The sequence below is a fragment of the Capricornis sumatraensis genome, chromosome X (assembly GCF_032405125.1).
Source record: "Capricornis sumatraensis isolate serow.1 chromosome X, serow.2, whole genome shotgun sequence".
NCBI classification, from domain to species: domain Eukaryota; kingdom Metazoa; phylum Chordata; class Mammalia; order Artiodactyla; family Bovidae; genus Capricornis; species Capricornis sumatraensis.
The window spans coordinates 10701896-10722166 of NC_091092.1; the positions used below are offsets into that span (position 1 = coordinate 10701896).

At 35.8% G+C, this 20271-nt stretch overlaps 1 protein-coding gene across 1 annotated transcript in view; it reads right to left on the reverse strand.

The window, feature by feature from the left end:
- Window positions 1-568: 568 nt before the first annotated feature.
- The window catches only part of NRK (Nik related kinase), a 122450-nt gene continuing 102747 nt past the window's right edge, over window positions 569-20271 (reverse strand). Inside the window, exons 22-29 of the mRNA XM_068962949.1 lie at window positions 19045-19188; window positions 14839-14997; window positions 10492-10596; window positions 8581-8723; window positions 8141-8290; window positions 5063-5222; window positions 2294-2433; window positions 569-664 (exon numbers count right to left, since the gene is read on the reverse strand). Of these exons, the coding sequence (XP_068819050.1) occupies window positions 569-664; window positions 2294-2433; window positions 5063-5222; window positions 8141-8290; window positions 8581-8723; window positions 10492-10596; window positions 14839-14997; window positions 19045-19188 (1097 nt within the window). The remainder of the gene's footprint in view (window positions 665-2293; window positions 2434-5062; window positions 5223-8140; window positions 8291-8580; window positions 8724-10491; window positions 10597-14838; window positions 14998-19044; window positions 19189-20271) is intronic.

Below are 20271 nucleotides of genomic sequence, written 5' to 3' on the forward strand. Positions count from 1 at the left end.
TATCCCTCTTTATCACTGTATTTTCTCCAGGCATGCAGGTTGTTCAGCCTTAGGTCTGGTTTATACCTAGTCCTTATTAATTTCATTTCATAACCTAACCTTTGGTTCTTTCTAGGACTTGGCAAATCTGTATATGGTTTGTTGCTATTTTGATTTTTTTCTGGGAAAAAAAAAAAAACAAAACCAAACCCTCATTCAGGGGCAACTCTTTTGAAAGCTGTTTGGAATCTAACTCATTACAGGTTTCTTAACTCCATGTTGTAAAATCCAAATATAGATACTGTCCAAACTGTCCAAAGAGTAATGTTTGAATTCACAGTAACAAAAGTTACAAAGTTTGTGCAAAAGATATTGTACACCATTGGAGTACATAGAGCTTGCTATAGTTAATTTTATATATAAAGCTGCATTTATCATTAAAACTATTCTGTGCTACATTAAAAGTAAAGTATCTGATTTAATTTTTCTCTACCAGTAAAAGTGAATGCTCATTTAATCTCAGAAATTTAAAAATGCAAATTGTATATTTATGATGCTTGTAATCAGTATAATAAATCACTGGAAACTTTTAAACACCATAATTGCTTTGGAGCTCTTCAAGTTTTCCAAGGGTCATGAAGTAAACCCGGCTGTGATGATTGCGCAGGATAGAGGTAAAGAAGAGCTTTAAAAAGAGAGAAAGAGACAATATTAGTAAATATTTAATAACTGCAAACCGATATTTGATAGGTACAACAATAATTTCAATTTATCTGTTATTAATCAATTTCAGAAAGAGATTTCCTTAGATTAAAGTCTACAAATTCAAATGAGTATGGAGCCAAAATTATAATTTAAAAAGTACTTTTTACCATATTCTATATGACTGTACTTCATATAGTTTAAATAAAATTAAGTTTTTGTAGGTGACATTTATCTGCTAAATTTCTTGATTCGTTTAACAATTTTCCTTTTCTATTACAAAAAATCTACTTTTACTTAAGTTAGCTTTCCTTTAACTTTTAATATATGGAAAATATCATATTATTTAGATGCAGTTCACGCTGTCACTGATGCTTAAGTGGCCACTGAAATTTTCTACTTGGTACAATTTTCTATTTCAGTGTAATAGACTGACATGAATAGATTGATATTATCAGCCAAACCAATTGACTTAGAGAGGAACATGTCGTGCAAATATGGTCTGGGCCATAAAGAAAATTAGGACAGTACAAGAGTATAAATAGCAAATAGAAGTATTCTTGACCAAGGTTTTTCAACATCCACAATGAATATACTTAGGAAGGTGTGTGACGTAATGATGAAAACACCACCAGCTACCCTTGACTTAACACCTTTTATGTGCCAGGCTGTCGACCTGTGAGATGCTTATTATATATACATTATTGATAATTTACAGAATTGTTCCAAGTTATTAATATTCCCATTTTTGAGATGAAAAAACTAAGGTTCAGAAAAACAAAGTCAAACTTCCAGGTTCTCACATGTAGTTAGAGGTGGGACTGCATCCTAGATGTACCTGATCTCAATCATTGGTTCTTGCCGTTATCTCTCTTTATATTGTAAACCAGTACCTTTATTGATGCCCAGTGCTTTACCCTGTTGGTTCTGATAATTCAAATCCTCTGAAATTTCTTACAAATGTGAATGCTTCCTAGTCTTATTAGAATTACTTTTTCATTCTACTATTTCTCACAACATGTAGGGACTATTCTGATATCATACAATTCATTTTTTCCATATAAACTATCTGAATTGGCTAAAATTGGTCACGTTACACAAATAATTGTCAAATATTGATTTCCTTTTTCTTTTCTGAAGATTAAGTGTGATACCCTCTTAAGCATTTAGCACAAACTCTACTATATGATTAGGTGTTCAACAAACATAATTAACTTTTTCCTTCTTCTGTTATTGGATTATGTTGAAAACTATAAAAGGCAGATCTACTCAAGCATTATCTTTCAAAATGTCATATTAATATGAATTTGAAAAGAACTACACATCACAGACAATAATGGAATTTGTAACAAATAGAGGCTGGTTTTGCTTTGAACACAATTAGAATTTTTACATTTTTGAAAATGATTTCTCTTGAAACCAAATTTCATCATTTACCAAATCAATGTTTCTAATGCAAATTGCAAATTTATTTTTATTATATTATTAATATGTCAATTTGGGAAATATAACATAAATATACTTATAGCCAGAAAGAAAACAATATAAATTTCCTCAGTTAATTTTCATTGCTTGCTCTACTTTTGCTCTAACTGGGGTATGTAAACTATACCTTGTCACCTCGGGTACACAGAAATCTCAGCTTCTTAATCGATCTGCGCTTCAGTTCACTTTCCAGAACCCTTGACTGCAAAGAGCGGACTTCTATGGCCTTTTGGCCCCATCCTGTGGTTCTCTGTGAACACTCAAAAGCTACAATAAAAATTTAAAAATCAGAAAAACACAAAATATTTCTGCCAGTGATGGAAAATTATAATTACAGCTAATGTTTGATTATTAAGAGAGACATTATTACAGTTTGGATTAAAACATTCTTATTTTCCTGCTTCAAAGTCGGTAGTTTGGCCATTATGCTGCTCAACAGAATGTTCAAGCTAGCTATGTACTCTCATCATTGTGATCAACTATTCACCATAGTGAATAACTAGATCTAAGTTAATTTTTGTATTTACATTCTCCAACACCACAGAAAAAGCTAAAGGTTAATATTAACCTCTTTGTATAAAATCAAATCTAGCCACAGGCATTATTTTATGATCTAGTTGGGGTACAATATCCTGTATGGGTTTGTACTTGTGCTTAAGTGACATACATGGAAACCTAACTCTTCAAAATTAAAACTGTTAAAAAATGACTTGCTAAAATAATGACTTTAGCCACTCTAATGTAATTCAATTAACTATCATGTTATAAACAGAACTAAAGCTAATTTGACACTGTTAAGCCTTTCTCTTGCTCAGGAAATTTTTATTAAGATTAAAACTTTTGGGTGCTGCTTTATATTATTCAGTGACAATTAAGATTATGACAACTGCTTTAAAACAGAAAACCTAGTTATATAAATAGCCATATAATCAGCTGACACTGTAAGGTATTTTCTGACATGGTGAGCAGTATTTTTTTCAACAACTGCATACAGCAAAATTTATAAACTTCATGCACAGTCTACTTGCTGAGTCCACGTACACAGTTCATACGGCATTAAATAATTTATACCTTGATTCTAAAGCACATTAATTTGCCACTTAACCTAGGTACTGAGCTAGTTTGTATATGAGATAGAATCCAATGATTTAGTTGGGAATGCTTAATGATACTTGCTATGATTGCTGCATCTCTATATATTTGTTTGAAAATCCAAAGCAATGATCTTATTAGTGAGAACATTCATTATATCTAAAGGAAAATGCAAAATTTAGATTGGGGAAATCTGGATCTGGGTTAGTTTTAAATTTAAAAAGAAGTTGTGTTTAGACAAAAAAAAAGAGAGCAATTGATTTCCTTAATAGTAGAGTTATAAAGCAATCTTTACATGCTCTCAAATTACCCTTAATACCCAGACCGAAATATCTTCTCATAGTGCTCTAATTTATTTTACATATAGAGAGATACTTTTCAATTTTAGTTACTTAAAATAGCTCTGTTTTAGGTTGGAAGTTGTCTTGCCTAAGGACAAGAACTGTAGCAGATGACTTTTTAGGATCTTTTTGATTCCTATCATTGTTTAGTGGCATAAATATAGGGGTTACATTTCCCATTTGAGCTAAATTTCCTTATTCTAATTTCCGATTAATAAATTGATCACAACCACTGTGAAAGTTAGAACAAGGCATATTCTCAGTTTCTTTTGCCTCAGATCTGTCAATTATATTGTAAGCATTTACCTCTTTTCACAAAATGGTTTTAAACCCTCTGTGAGTTCTTACCTTTTGAAGGAACTGGAGGTTTTCAGGACATTCCTTAACACTACGTATGCAAAAAGAAAGGATTCTGCAGATGCAATGCAATGTGCCATCATCCATAGTGAAAAAATGTCCATTAAAAAAGCTCTTTCAAACTCGTCCTTAAAGTCACATGTGGATCACATTTAGCCCTTTTATAGAGATTTCAGAAGCTTCTAACTTTTTATTGATAAACTGCTTTTCTCTCTGTCTCTCTTATCTTTCTGTCTTCTTCCTTTCCTTCCTTCCTTCCCCCGTCTATCTCTCTCCCCCTCTCCTTCTCCCTTTTCTTTTATTTGCTTCATTAAACTTATCCTCCTTCCAGGAACATTTCAACCAAATCATTCTACTCTAGTATTTTTGCTGTTTATATGCATTATTCTGTTTCCTATTTAGAATTATCTCTGTGTCATCAAGCCTCAGAGACATGTACGAAAGATTCAAGTTATTCAGATTTCCCAGATTGCCAGTCCTGTGCTGGTCAGAAAGAAAAAAATGTCCTGGTCTAATGAAGATGAGAAGGCAGTTTTCTTTGTGTTGCCATCTGGGTAGTACCTAAGAGCATTTCAGTCAGTCATATTTATCTGTTTTGTAAATGAAGGATGATGAAATCTTAGTGACAACCAATGAGTCACATATGCAGTTTATATTTGATTCTTCACAGGACTATTACTGGCTAAACAGAACACTATTGACTGTACAAAATGGAAATATTTTGCTCCTCTCTTATACTAGTTGGCACTCTCCTAAGATAAAGGTAAAACCCCCAAATCAATGTTATGGAATGAAGCATTTTCAACATCTGTGTAAAATCTGCAAGCAAAAGGAGTTAAAAGAAAATGATAGATTATTATAGAAAATAATCACTTTCCTATTTTAATTACATGATTATTGAAAATGAACTACTAAGACAGCCAAAATCAGTCTCTTTGTGGTAGCCTTGTGAAATCATTAAGCATAAGAAAAACATATACATTATCTTACAAGGGAATAAGTATGCAGTACCCCAAATTAACCCTAGATGCCTTGAGAAAAAGTGACACTTTAGGAAATAGAAGCTTTTCTGGGATCATCTGAAAGGAGAAAAATTTTCCACATACCTACGGAGGATGGTATGTCTTTCCACACATCAAGGATATTCTTGAAGAGTTGTTCATTTGCTTCCACGGAAAGGGATTCAGCATTGAAGGTGAGCATCATGCCAATTCCCAAGGAATCAGGTAAAATGATGATATTCTGTGGTACAATGATTTCCAGGGGCTGGAATTATGTTTCATAAGGATTTATATGCCCAACATTTTATCACTACTACTTTAAGAGAAGCAGCTTGGCTGAACAATAAAGGCCAAAGAGGGCTTCAAAGTACAGAGAGGAGAGAAATTTCTGTCTTAGTACTAAACAGCATGCTATCCAACGCTTGAGAAGAGCTTTCCCCATGTCATAAGGTTGTTATTGTTTAATATTCTCCAATATTTTTAGGAGAAGAATTATATATGTAAAAAGCAGAATATATTTCTAACAGAGAAATTTGTTGAAATTTCACCAAGTATTATGTATAATGATAAAAGGAACATCACTTGTTTGATTTCAGATTCATTTTTAGCACACTAATGAATACTAAATTTAGTAAGGAATGAACCAAGTAACAAATATAAAATCACTGGTTATCATCCAATTCATTCAAATCAGAAATAGAAAATTAACTTTAAAATAGCTTGAGCTTAAATATTTACAAGGAACAGCCTTATAATATTTTTCACTGCTTGAAATGTAACAGTCATCCTCCCTTCAAAAAAATTATAGAATTTATTATCCAATTTACATAATCTTAAAATATCTTCAATTCAGAGAGGTATTAGGTGATGAAATATTAAGAAATATCTAACAATTTCTAAATTTCATGATGCGTAAAACAATGTGACAAAACTTGCCCAAACTATAGATATTGTCACGTTAATCATATTTCCCTTAAAAATGAACAATCAGTTCCTCTTATCATGTCTCCAATTTAGCAATTTAAGGGAAAAAATGTCAGAAACTATACTTGCCAAACCCAGCGCACTCAGGCCAAGTGCTTGTGGCCATGCCTCAGTCTCAGCAACAACAATTCTTAAAACTAAAATGGGGATCCAGAGGCGAAAAGCAATTTTAATGCGTTCCCTGGGCACTCTCATGAGCAACTGAATCAGAAAAGAGATGAAGGAAGAGAGAAAAAGAAATTGCAAGAAAAAAGGTTGTCTCAAAAAATTTGTTTAGAAAAGAGCTTAGCTGCTGTAAATCCAGAAAGCACCAGAGGTAATTCTCTTGCTTCTCAGATGATTCCTGAAGTAATCAGATATTCTTTTAGCACACATAGCTCCCTTGTAGCTTTATAGCTTTTGTAATCTAGCACTGTTGGAAAAATTATTTTTAGTACATCCTGTTTCAGAAGACACTCCTCCTTTATATTAGAGTCCTTTCTCTTTTAATAGGTCAAGACACTAGGGCATTTAGCTAAAAATTCTATTTTTGAATTCAGTTAAGGTATCCTAATTAGGCCAGAAAATGATTAAAAAAAAATCTTCTTCTCTCATTGTTTCCATAATAATTAACAGGTTGCTTGAAAAGAAAGTAATTCTTCTTGCTTAGTAGTCAAGTTGAACACAGAATTCAATCTTTCTGAATGACTTTTCAAATAAGTATAAACTTGGATCAATACTAAGGTTTTCAATAATGCATGATGTGATGTAAAAAAATAAGATGCAGGAAGTGATGGAAGACATTCCAAGTGAAGAGTACTATAATATTTATACTAAAACTAACCTGAACTCATATTTAAGTGGCTTTGGCTGGGGCTCGGTTCAGTGTTTTAAACAGTGATTTCTATATAATCATAGGTGACAATAGAATGATCATCTAGTTAGATTGTTAAATCTGACCAAAACTTGAAAAAACAGTCTCCATTAATGATCGGACAACTGTTCTGTGTAATCTGTCAGAGATATACAAGATAACTCTGAAAGCTGTGGAGAATATCATTTACTACAGTGACTCAGAAGTACAAAAAAGTTTTCTCCTGGACTTTTGTATATCACTAAACTGTTAAAACTTTAGTGTCTGACAAAATGGGGAATTTAAAAAGATTTGCTGATTCATCTCTTCCTTTTTAAAATAATTTTCAATAGGAAAAAATGTCATTTCTACCATTAAACGTATATTGTGTGTGTGAGTGTGTGAGATATTATGTTATATTTGAGCTCTTTATATAAATGATGTATGTGTATAGTATTTTTTACAACTATCCATATTTTAGATGCTGTGCCATATTTTCACGTTTATAATTATTTGAGTTGAGAGTTGATATGCGTTAGCTTTTAAAGTGTTGAATCCTTTGATCAGAAATTCTAAGTACAAAGTATACTATAAGAGAATACTTTATGATAACTTGCTATATATCATAGTTAAATCTGGATAAAGAAAGGGCATATACATAATAATGCATAATGAGATGCAGAGAACTAAAAGTAAGGGTTGTAAACTCATATGCCTAAGAGGGCCAGTTATTATAAATACATAAATATGGATGGATACAGAATGCATAGCATATGTTCCATCTAAAAGTGGGCAGGCACCAATTGGTTCCAGTTGATTATGGCCAGATAGTAATGTTGGATCATTGGTTTTTCAATAGAAATCCAGATTTTAAGTGAAAACTAGGGATTCAGTTCAGTTCAGTCGCTCAGTCGTGTCCGACTCTTTGCGACCCCATGAATTGCAGCACGCCAGGCCTCCCTGTCCATCACCAACTCCCGGAGTTCACTCAAACTTATGTCCGTCGAGTCGGTGATGCCATCCAGCCATCTCATTCTCTGATGTCCCCTTCTCCTCCTGCCCTCAATCCCTCCCAGCATCAGAGTCTTTTCCAGTGAGTCAACTCTTCGCATGAGGTGGTTCATTTAAAAACAAATACAAAACATCACTGTGCCAGACAAAGTCTATCTGCAGAAAAGACTTAGCACTCTGGACTAAGAAACCACCAGTGATTTTTGTTTATCCATTACTACCTTCTGGCACTCAATACTTACCTTTTAGGTCTCAGTTTTAATATAGATATTGGTACTCGTATTTTTAAACCTTTTAAGAGTTTCACAGTTGGAAATACTCAAATTGTGTTATACAATAATTTCTAGGGATCTTACGTTATTTGGCAGGGTCACATCAGACATAACCTCAGATTCTGCATCAATGATGTGATATCCATCTGCTGAGCTGAAGAAAATCTTTAGTCTTTTTTCAGAACCAATAGCCAGGTCAACTGTCACTGGCTTATGACCAAGTGTTGGAAACACCTGTAGGTATAAAACCAAATATGGCCAAAAGGCCAAAAATGAAACTCTGTCTAAGATGAAAATTCTCCCGCCCGTTTGCTTAACAGGTGTATAGAACCCAGAATGATTTTTAAAATTACATAATATATTTAGAGACCTATATATTACAACTTTTCTTAGATCTGTTAACTCAACAAGGACAATTATATTTAGGTTCTAAATATTGAGTTTTCCTTCAAAGGCCAAATCTTCAAAAATCATAAGAGTCTTATACGGCCTTGTATTCTCTGTGCTGTCTTTAAATTCCTTGCCTTGAGCTTCAGCAAATGAAGGAGCTCATCTGGTCTCTTAAACCGGTTTGCTGGATCAGCTGCCTGTATTTTTGCCAGTATTCGTATATAGGCTTCATAGGACATGTAGTCTCCTTCGGAGTCTGCTGATTGATCAATGCACACTTGGTAGGGAATGAGAAAGGCCAGACATGTTAACCTGCCATAGACTGGGTGTACTCTAGGCTCTTATGGTTCCTAGTCCAAGGAAACAAAAAGCCAAACAGCATACACTGTCAAGTTCAGGTCACAGTAGAGGACTGGGCATCACAGGTTTCACCATATTGAACTCATGTGGTGGGATTCAAGAACTGGAGTGAGGACTTAGACAAGGAACTGTGTATCAGGCCAGACAGACTGTTGGTACTTACCTTCTTTGCTTCCCAGCTCCATACCAGGCAGCTCTAACCAATCAGCAGACACCCAGGAACAAACCCATATCCAAATACTGACAACTGACCCAATGCCCAATTTAGGGAGATCAGATCAGGGATGTGATTTGTGTCAGGACAGGCCCAGACTATCTATATAGTAGTCTGTGCTATTTATAAAAGAACATATTTATTGTACAAATGGCTCAGCCGGTAAAGAATCTGCCCACAATTTGGGAGACCTGGGTTCGATCCCTGGGTTGGGAAGATCCCCTGGAGAAGGGAAAGGCTACCCACTCCAGTCGTCTGGCCTGGAGAACTCCATGGACTGTATAGTCCATGGGGTCACAAAGAGTCAGACACGACTGAGCGACTTTCACTTTCAGACATTTGAGGAGCAGTCATAAACATTAACCCATCTATATTGTACACATGTGATGTTTTAGCCTATAAAATATAATATGTAAACAGATCCTAGCCTAAGTTATGATTGTATTTCATGAATACCTTGCTGGGGTCTATCACAATGTATCCCTATCAGTGCTTTGAAAAACTCCATGGACCAACCAGTTCAAAATCTCCTAGGATGTTTGCTAAAAATATAGATTCCCCAGGCCCCACTCCAAACCTACTAATTTGGCCTACAGTTGCGTCTGGGATCTAAACTTTTAACAAATGCTTCAGATGATTCTAAGGAGCTACTGGACTCTATGTAGTACCACTGGTTCATTAATCAGTCTTTATTAATACAGAACAAATACAGAATAATTCTATTTATGTTGAGTTCTGAAGCACTGTAAAAAAGATAATAAAGATAAAAATAGTCTCCAGTTTATGAAATGTGATTAAAAATCATCAGCAACTTAATTGTTTGGGACACTAAATGGTTACCTTATGAGGCTGATCCATAGAAGTTCAGTTAAACCAAAATAAGGGTGGAAACAGTACTCGTAATCCAAATAAACCTAACCAGCATTCCTTGTAATAGTTCTAGAGAGAAATGTGTTTAGAGATCCAGCTTGGAAGGAATATAGAGCCACCCTTTCCTCCCCACCCCCAGCTATTACAGTCCTGGCCATGAGAGCAAAGGCCTTCGTTCCCTTCATTCCGCTACCAGGGGGTTCCCTACTCTGCCACTGTCACACCTTTCCTTAGCTTCCCTCTGCTCTCCACCCCCCACTAAGAGAGAACAGGGACTTTCTCAGCTTCAAGTCATTGGGGTGGCACCCAAAGCTTGTGTTTGTGGCTTTAGAAGAGGAGTTCTTCATGTTAGCTACAGGAATTGGGAGTGAGGAGCTGGTAGGGAGTTCCTGTAAGGGGAGGGGTCAGGGATTTCCCTCACATTCTCCCTTGGTTTGGTGCCTGTGAATTGGCTAGAAAAGGGTTAAATGATAATCATTGACACGGTCTTTTCAAATTACATTAACTGTAGAAGAATAGCATCTATATTTCTCCTACTATATTCCAAATACTGTTCTGTTTACAATTTCTCAAAAGAAAGCCCAGTGAAAATGGAGACCACTCACTTTAATGGCAGTGCTTTCATCAAAGGACTTTGGTGCCCATGCATACAGGTGAATCGATGATTTCAAAGCAATTGCAATATATGTTGTTTCTTCATGTTGGACTACAATGATAAAATACAAAGAAGTAACAATGCCACAGGGTTAACAAGAACACTCAAGTATTTGTATTTGTTGTTAAAAATGTCATAACAATGACAATTAAGAAGGCAATAGCATCCAGAGTGATTTATGGATTCGAATATACAATCTCTAAAATCCCAGTGGCCCCCTATGCATAAACAGAAATGCTGATTAAAATTCACATGGAACTGGAAGAGGCCAAATGCTCTTGAAAATAAAAAACAATGTTGGATGACTCACAGTTCCCAGTTTCTTAACTTATTATAAGCTATAATAATCAAAGCAGTGTAGTACTGCCATAAGGATAAGCATATAGATCAATGGAGTAGAACTGAATGTCTATAAATAAAGTACATTTATGGTCATGGTGCCAAGAATATTCAATAGAGAAACAATAATTTCTTCATCAAATGGTACTGAGACAACTGAATATCTACACATAAAAAAATGAACTGGATGTCTTACCTTAATCCATATATACAATAATTAACTTGAAAGAGATCAAAGACCTAAATGTAAGAGGTAAAACTATGAAGCTCTTAAAAGTAAATAAACCTTCATGGTAATAGATTCTCATGTTTGACACCAAAGCATAAACAACAAATAAAGAAAGAGCTAAATTGGGTTTCATTAAAATTCACTCTTCTATGTATCAAAGGACACTATCAAGAGAGTGAAAAGACAAAGTATGGAACAGGAATAAATATTTCCAAATCATATATCTGTAAGGGTCTAGTATCCAGAATACATAAAAAACACAACTCAATAACAAAAAGATAAATAACCCAAGGGAGATATACAAATGGCCAATAAACACTTGAGTGCTCAACAACATTATTCATGAGGGAAATGCAAATCAGAACTATAATATGATGCCACTTTATACCTACTTGGACGGTTAGAACCAGAAGAAAGACATTTTAAGCAATGAATTTATAATGGATAAACAAAAGATGAAATATTTATACAATGCAATACTATTCAGCAATAAAAAGGAATACTGATACATGTTGTACTGGTTATAACATGGATGAACCTTGAAAACATTATGGTATGTGACAGAAGCTTGTCACAAAAGATCATATGATGTATAATTCCATTTATGTAAATTGTGGAGAAAAGACAAATCTATAGCAGAAAAAGTAGATCAGTAGCTTCTTAGGATTATGAAGGGAATAAGGTAAGAGGAATTAAATGTGCAGTGATTGCTAATGGCTATGACGTTTCTTGTTAGAATGATGAAAATCAGATCATGGTGATGGTTACACAACTCTATAAACATACTGCAACTCACTTAATTGTACCCTTTAACTGGGTGTATTTTATGGTATATAAATTATTTCAATAGAGCTTTTTTATTAAAGAAAGAGAAAGTTTATAAAAAGTATATATTTGCCCTTGGCCAGACCTTCTGGCTCTTATGAAATATGTTGTCCTACTTCTAGATTTATGTTTGTGCTAAATCCCTCTTCTTTGGCAGAGATACTGCTGCTGTCTTCTCTAGCCAGACTTCATCTAAGACTAATATATTAGAATTCTCTCTCTCCTTTCCTCTCCCTTCCTCTCTCATTCTCTCTCACTCTGTATCTCTTCCTCTCTGAGTCTGGCCTCTCTTTCTTTCTTTTTTTAACTGTTCAGAAGTAGGTCAAAGAATTATGATTAATAAATCCCCCAACAAGCAAACAAATTCTCTTTTAAGCAAATAATGCTGATAATTTTAATATATGGCAGTAATTGGTATCAGTCCATTATTTTGTGGACCTTGGAAGGCTATGAAAATACAATGCAAGTATGTTTATGTTGTTATTCTCCTTTGGGAAGGAACTACTGTTCCACTCATCAGTAGGACAAGTGTTATTAGAGAGCTGGGATGGATTGGAATGCAATCAACCAGGAAAAGTAGACTAAATTAGTCCATCTGTTTCACAAATGCACAGGACTATCTTTGCAAGGTTGACTATCTTTGTAAACTCTCTCTTATTGAACTAAAAATTTCATAAGTTAGTAAGAGGTACTTCTGCTATATCATCTTCTGGGTTGACATCTGAGAATATTAAAATAGTGATACACAAAACTAGAAGAAAATAGTATATTTATTTAATACTTAAGTTATCTGGGCACTCATTTCTACCTTTATTTGTGTGTATGTATTATATGCAGAGTACATCATGAGAAACGCTGGGCTGGAAGAAGCACAGGCTGCAATCAAGATTGCCGGGAGAAATATCAATAACCTCAGATATGCAGATGACACCACCCTTATGGCAGAAAGTGAAGAGGAGCTAAAAAGCCTCTTGATGAAAGTGAAAGAGGAGAGTGAAAAAGTTGGCTTAAAGCTCAACATTCAGAAAATGAAGATCATGGCATCTGGTCCCATCATTTCATGGGAAATAGATGGGGAAACAGTGGAAACAGTGTCGGACTTTATTTTTCTGGGCTCCAAAATCACTGCAGATGGTGACTGCAGCCATGAAATTAAAAGACGCTTACTCCTTGGAAGAAAAGTTATGACCAACCTAGATAGCATATTGAAAAGCAGAGACATTACTTTTCCAACAAAGGTCCGTCTAGTCAAGGCTATGGTTTTTTCAGTGGTCATGTATGGATGTGAGAGTTGGACTGTGAAGAAAGCTGAGCGCCGAAGAATTGATGCTTTTGAACTGTGGTGTTGGAGAAGACTCTTGAGAGTCCCTTGGATTGCAAGGAGATCCAACCAGTTCATTCTAAAGGAGATCAGTCCTGGGATTTCTTTGGAAGGAATGATGCTAAAGCCAAAACTCCAGTACTTTGGCCACCTCATGCGAAGAGTTGACTCATTGGAGAAGACTCTGATGCTGGGAGGGATTGGGGGCAGGAGGAGAAGGGGATGACCAAGGATGAGATGGCTGGATGGCATCACTGACTTGATGGACGTGAGTCTGAGTGAACTCCAGGAGATGGTGATTGACAGGGAGGGCTGGCGTGCTGCGATTCATGGGGTTGCAAAGAGTCGGACACGACTGAGCGACTGAACTGAACTAAACTGACTCATGTATGTATATGGGCTTCCCTGGTGGCTCAGATGGTAAAGCGTCTGCCTGCAATGCGGGAGACTTGGGTTTGATCCCTGGGTTAGGAAGATCCCCTGGAGAAGGAAATGGCAACCCACTCTAGTACTCTTGCCCGGAGAATTCCATGGGTGGAAGAGCCTGGTAGGCTACAGTACATGGCATCACATATGTATACATATATGAAACCTATCCTGGGAAAGCCTCTTAGTATGCAGAATAGAAATGGTCAGTCAGGATAAAAATATCTTGCCACAACTCATATTATGTGATTCTAACTATCTCTTACCTATGCCACTAGTTCTGACTGATAGACAATTAGTAAAGAGGAAAGAAGGATAAAAGGCTAAGAATAGAGGGGATTTGCTTCAGAAATAGAAAGAATGGGAAAGCATTACTTCCAAGTTGTTGAGAGATGACAGCAGGAGTCTGAGACCCTGGATTTGTTACTCCATTCCACAGTGGATGGTTGTGAAGACACAGGGGATATGAAAACACACTAATCAGACAGGAAATATTTTGCAATTATACTCATGAATATCATAAGTGGGAATGAGAGCCAGCAGATAATTGATAAATTTTCTTTTTGACTCATGGTAGAGTTTCTTGGTCAGTATTAAGAGGGATTGTCCAATTTTTAAAAAGGGAATCATTATGGGATTCTATTTTATTGCTGCTCCAAGGAAAGACAATGTCATATAAATCTCCTTGCAGGTTATTGAAGACACATAAACATTTATACAATTGAAGTTAAATAGAAGCAGGAAGAAACATCAGTTACTGTGAACTAATTAGAGTGAGTGGGAAGGGAAGAAAGGAGAAAAAGTAAACCAAATTGAACTTCAACAGCTATTTCAGTCAATCAATATTTTTTCAATAACAGCCATTATTGTGACATAAAAGGCTTGAAAGATGTCTCAGAGAAATTTACTCATTTTTGTAGTTGAAGTTGCAAATGTTTTCCTATCTCTGCTTTCCTTTCACAAGAATGTACTTCACCAAATGAAGGGAGGCAAAATTTATACAGCTGAGGTAAATGGCAACATATTCCAGTATTCTTGCCTGGGAAATTAGAAGGCCTAGGGAGCCTGGAAGGCTACAGTCCAAGAGGTCACAAAAGAGTTGGACATGGCAATGACTAAACAACAACAAAAGCAAATGTGAAATGAGACTTACGGACACTGAAGTGTTCACAGCCTGTCAGCTTATCAATGGCTTTGCAGGCTTCTTCTGTTTTGAGCATTTCCTCTTGTCTTCTTTTACTTTCTGGATCATCATTCAAAATCTTATTTCTCAGCCAGGTCAAATGATACACTCGAAGTCTGTTCTTACGGCCTGATAGATAAGGAAAGACACAGTGTTTTAATTCAGTCTATTTTTTTTACATATTAGAAGAACAAAAAAAGGTAAAGGTATTTTGTATTTTTAATCAAATCTTTTAATTAAAGTAAAAAGCACTTTTAAAAAACTATACTGCATTGAGTCTCCCCTTTAGAGTTTGGAAATATGATAGCAAAGTTTCTTTTAGTCTCTCACTTCCAAGATAGCTGAAGTGTCTACCAGTTATCAAAGTAGAAGTGAATGTACAATACTTTTTGGAACACGTTAAGACTACTACTGTGTGGGCAACAGAATTACCATCCATTCATTTGTACCTTAGCTTTCTATCTAAGCCATGACTGTTTTGGGACTCAGAGACCTAGAAGCTATCTCTGGTAGTGTGCATATATGAGAAGATATATCTGGTGTATTGACTGTTAGGCGTCCTCAGCTAGTAAGATGGGTCTCTTTCTCTGTACTCTTTCATTCCAGTAAACTTACAAAGAAATTGAACGGTTTATTATTTTTTCTCAGCCTAATCTATCTTTAATGTTATTTTTCTAATTGTCAGTCAGTTACTCAGTTCAGGCACTCAGTCATGTTTGACACTTTGCGACCTCATGAATTGTAGCACGCCAGGCCTCCCTGTCCATCACCCACTCCTGGAGGTCACTCAGACTCATGTCCATTGAGTCGGTGATGCCATCCAGCCATCTCATCCTCTGTCGTCCCCTTCTCCTCCTGCCCCCGATCACTCCCAACATCAGAGTCTTTTCCAAAGTATCAACTCTTTGCATGAGGTGGCCAAAGTACTGGAGTTTCAGCTTTAGCAACATTCCTTCCAAAGAAGTCCCAGGGCTGATTTCCTTCAGAATGGACTGGTTGGATCTCCTTGCAGTCCAAGGGACTCTCAAGAGTCTTCTCCAACACCACAGTTCAAAAGCATCAATTCTTCGGCACTCAGCTTTCTTCACAGTCCAACTCTCACATCCATACATCACCACTGGAAAAACCATAGCCTTAACTAGACAGACCTTTGTTGGAAAAGTAATGTCTCTGCTTTTCAATATGCTATCTAGTTTGGTCATAACTTTTCTTCCAAGGAGTAAGCGTCTTTTAATTTCATGGCTGCAGTCACCATCTGCAGTGATTTTGGAGCCCCAAAAAATAAAGTCTGACACTGTTTCCACTGGTTCCCCATCTATTTCCCATGAAGCAATGGGACCAGATGCCATGATCTTCATTTTCTGAATGTTGAGCTTTAAGCCAACTGTTTCACTGTCCTCTTTCACTTTCATCAAGAGGCTTTTTAGTTCCTCTTCACTTTCTGCCATAAGGGTGGTGTCATCTGCATATCTGAGGTTATTGATATTTCTCCCAGCAATCTTGATTCCAGCTTGTGCTTCTTCCAGCCCAGCATTTCTCATGATGTACTCTGCATAGAAGTTAAATAAGCAGGGTGACAATTTACAGCCTTGACGTACTCCTTTTCCTATTTGGAACCAGTCTGTTGTTCCATGTCCAGTTCTAACTGTTGCTTCCTGACCTGCATACAGATTTCTCAAGAGGAAGATCAGGTGGTCTGGTATTCCCATCCCTTTCAGAATTTTCCACAGTTTATTGTGATCCACACAGTCAAAGGCTTTGACATAGTCAATAAAGCAGAACTAGATGTTTTTCTGGAACTCTCTTGCTTTTTTGATGATCCAGCGGATGTTGGCAATTTGATCTCTGGTTCCTCTGCCTTTTCTAAAACCAGCTTGAACATCTGGAATTTCACGGTTCACGTATTGCTGAAGCCTGGCTTGGAGATTTTTGAGCATTACTTTACTAGCATGTGAGATGAGTGCAATTGTGCGGTAGTTTGAGCATTTTTTGGCATTGCCTTTCTTTGGGATTGGAATGAAAACTGACCATTTCTAGTCCTGTGGCCACTTGCCGAGTTTTCCAAATTTGCTGGCATATTGAGTGCAGCACTTTCACAGCATCATCTTTCAGGATTTGAAATAGCTCAACTGGAATTCCATCACTTCCACTAGCTTTGTTCGTAGTGATGCTTTCTTTATTTTAAAAATATAAATTTATTTATTTTAATTGGAGGTTAATTACTTTACAATATTGTATTGGTTTTGCCATACATCAACATGAATCTGCCACAGGTATACATGTGTTCCCCATCCTGAACCCGCTTCCCTCCTCCCTCCCCGTACCATCCCTCTGGGTCATCTAAGTCCACCAGCCCCAAGCATCCAGTATCATGCATCAAACCTGGACTGGAGATTCGTTTTTTATATGATATTATACATGTTTCAATGCCATTCTCCCACATCATCCCACCCTCTCCCTCTCCCACAGAGTCCAAAAGACTGTTCTATACATCTGTGTCTCTTTTGCTGTCTCACATATGCTTTCTAAGGCCCACTTGTCTTCACATTCCAGGATGTCTGGCTCTAGGTGAGTGATCACACCATCGTGATTATCTGGTCATGAAGATCTTTTTTGTACAGTTCTGTGTATTCTTGCCACCTCTTCTTAATATCTTCTGCTTCTGTTAGGTCCATACGATTTCTGTCCTTTATTGAGCCCATCTTTGCATGAAATGTTCCCTTGGTTTCTCTAATTTTCTTGAAGAGATCTCTAGTCTTTCCCATTCTGTTGTTTTCCTCTATTTCTTTGCATTGATTGCTGAGGAAGGCTTTCTTATCTCTTCTTGCTATTTCTAATTGTAAATCCCATCAAATTCTTTCAGTTCTTTCAGAAAAACAAGCCATTATTAATCACACATTTATTTTCATATATAGTGACTTTATAGTCAGTTTTAGACTATAAGATTTCTAGGCCCAACAATAAGATTCTTATTCATGTAATCTTAAACATATTTTTACACATTTTTTAGCAGTGTTAGAATTCAAGTATCTATATCTATTGTCATTCTGTCCTCAAATAATAAATTTGAGCTCCAAACTATTAGGTATCTTTCTATACTAACATTCTCTGTACTATCTGATGCAAAAATAATCCACATTTAAGAGAAACTTCAGCAATAAAAAGAGAATATTTGGGTTAGAGAAAGCTGGATAAAAGAAATCTGTTATCCAGATGTGCAGCCTGCAAGCCATCCAGATGTATTCAAAAGTTAAATGTTGCTTCCGTGTGCCTCAAACAATTATAAATGAATGGCCAAGAAAAACGATTTAAAAAATCATGATACTTTGGTATATTTTTCTAGGGGATTTTCTCTAATCAAAACTTAAAGCAACATTAATCATATTTAGGACTATACATAATCAGTAATTAATGTGCAATATCATATTGGGTATAGACAGGAAGTATATAAGCACATAAAAATTACTGTGATTAGTATCATTTTATTCTACAGTTAAAACATTTAACATTTTTCCCAATCTTTCAAGAATAGCTTTTTGCCTAAAGTCAGCATTAATGTTAGTGCTTTCCTGATACCAAGTACTGTTTAGTAACCACAATATTTTTAACATCCATATACTTGATCTCTCATATTCCAAGGTTCAGGTTCCGACTGACCCAAACTAAAAAGTTCAGCTACTATGTGGGAAGAATAGAGGATCCATTCCTGTTACGAGCCCTATCTGTAGACCCTTATTACAGGGCTGTGGTAGGTACAACAGACTCTCATTTTTATCCAGTTATTGGCCTCTTTGTTCCTTGTTGCTTCTAACACATCACAGGAAAGGTATATAGTGGAGGTTTCTGTGGTGGTGAGTGCATGGGTGGCTGAAGCTGTGACTTCCAAAGTTGTGCATGGTTACTGAGAGAAGACCTCATAGGATGCAAATGGCATGGTTTTTCCTTTCCCTGACATAGAAGAGGTACACTGCAATCAAATATCCAGACATGAAAGGGGAGTCAGAAGTTTAAATTGTAAATAGTTAAGAAAATACAAGTAGGAAAGCCTGGTGTCCCAATTAAAGTTATATTTACAGTGCTTTCCTAGGAACACTTTCACTTGAGAAAGTCTTTAGCCCAGTTTACCACCTAATTAATCTGCATAATGATTCAGCTAATTTTAGTTCTTAAACAAACCAGAGATGGTAATCAGCAAATTGAGTGGCTCTACAACTTGAATCTGACGGAATGGTCTTCTCTTTATAAGTTTAGTAATGTCTGCCTTTCCACTTCTGTCCATCAGATACAGATTCGATCGAGTTCCCAACAGCAAATTCACTCCTGTTCATATACAAAAAGAAAAGTGCTATATTAGCTCAGATTACATTTTTTTTTAATTTACTATTTTATTTTTTAATATAAATTTATTTATTTTAATTGGAGATTACATTGTTATAATTGCATTTATATTAGTACTTTTGCTCCTTCAGTGTGCTGATCTATGTAAAGGTGATGTTTGTCATTTTAAGCTACTGTTGACTTCATTCTGTGTAACAGGGAACTCTCTACTAACAGAACAAATTTATTTTCATTAAAATATAGAAAATAACACCCTCTGGTAATATTCTACTGGCTGGTGTCTGGTATGCCATCACACAGATAGAACTTTGTGTATAACTTGGTACCTTTTAGTAACGTCCCAAACTTTAAAAAATCGGTCAACTCTTTTGAAAGTTACTATTAAATATTCATGAGGCCTAGTATATATAGTCTTTTTTTAAATTTAATTATTTTTTAATTGAAGGATAATTGCTTTACAGAATTTTGTTGTTTTCTGTCAAACCTCAACATGAATCAGCCATAGGTATACATATACCCCTTCCCTCTTGTTGGTTTCTCATTCCTAACTATAACAGGGATTTAATACTTTTAAATAATTATATGCAAATTATTTTAAAATTGGGTGATTCTGTGTTCATGCATATATTAAAAAACTTATATTGCTGAATGTCTATAAAATTAGTTCCTATTTCATGTATTTACATTCCTATACTCTGTTACTTTGCTGGCTCTATTCATTAAAATATAAGCACTGTTTTAAAGACTGAATGAGAAGACTAAAATAGCAGATTCAACTAAATTCAGAATGCACTTCAAATGGGGGTCAGGATCAAGACAGTGGAGTAGAAAGACTCTAAACACACCTCTTTCCATGGGCACACAAAAATTACAACTATTTACAGAGCAACTGTCTATGAGAATGACCTAAAGGCTAGCAAAAAAATTTTCTGCAACTAAAGACATAAAAAAGGAGCCACAACAAGATGGGAAGGAATGACAGAGATGCAGTTTAGTAAAGACTCATATTCAAGAACTGATGACTCATAAACAAGAGGTTCTTCCAAGATGCAAATTGGGTTCCCC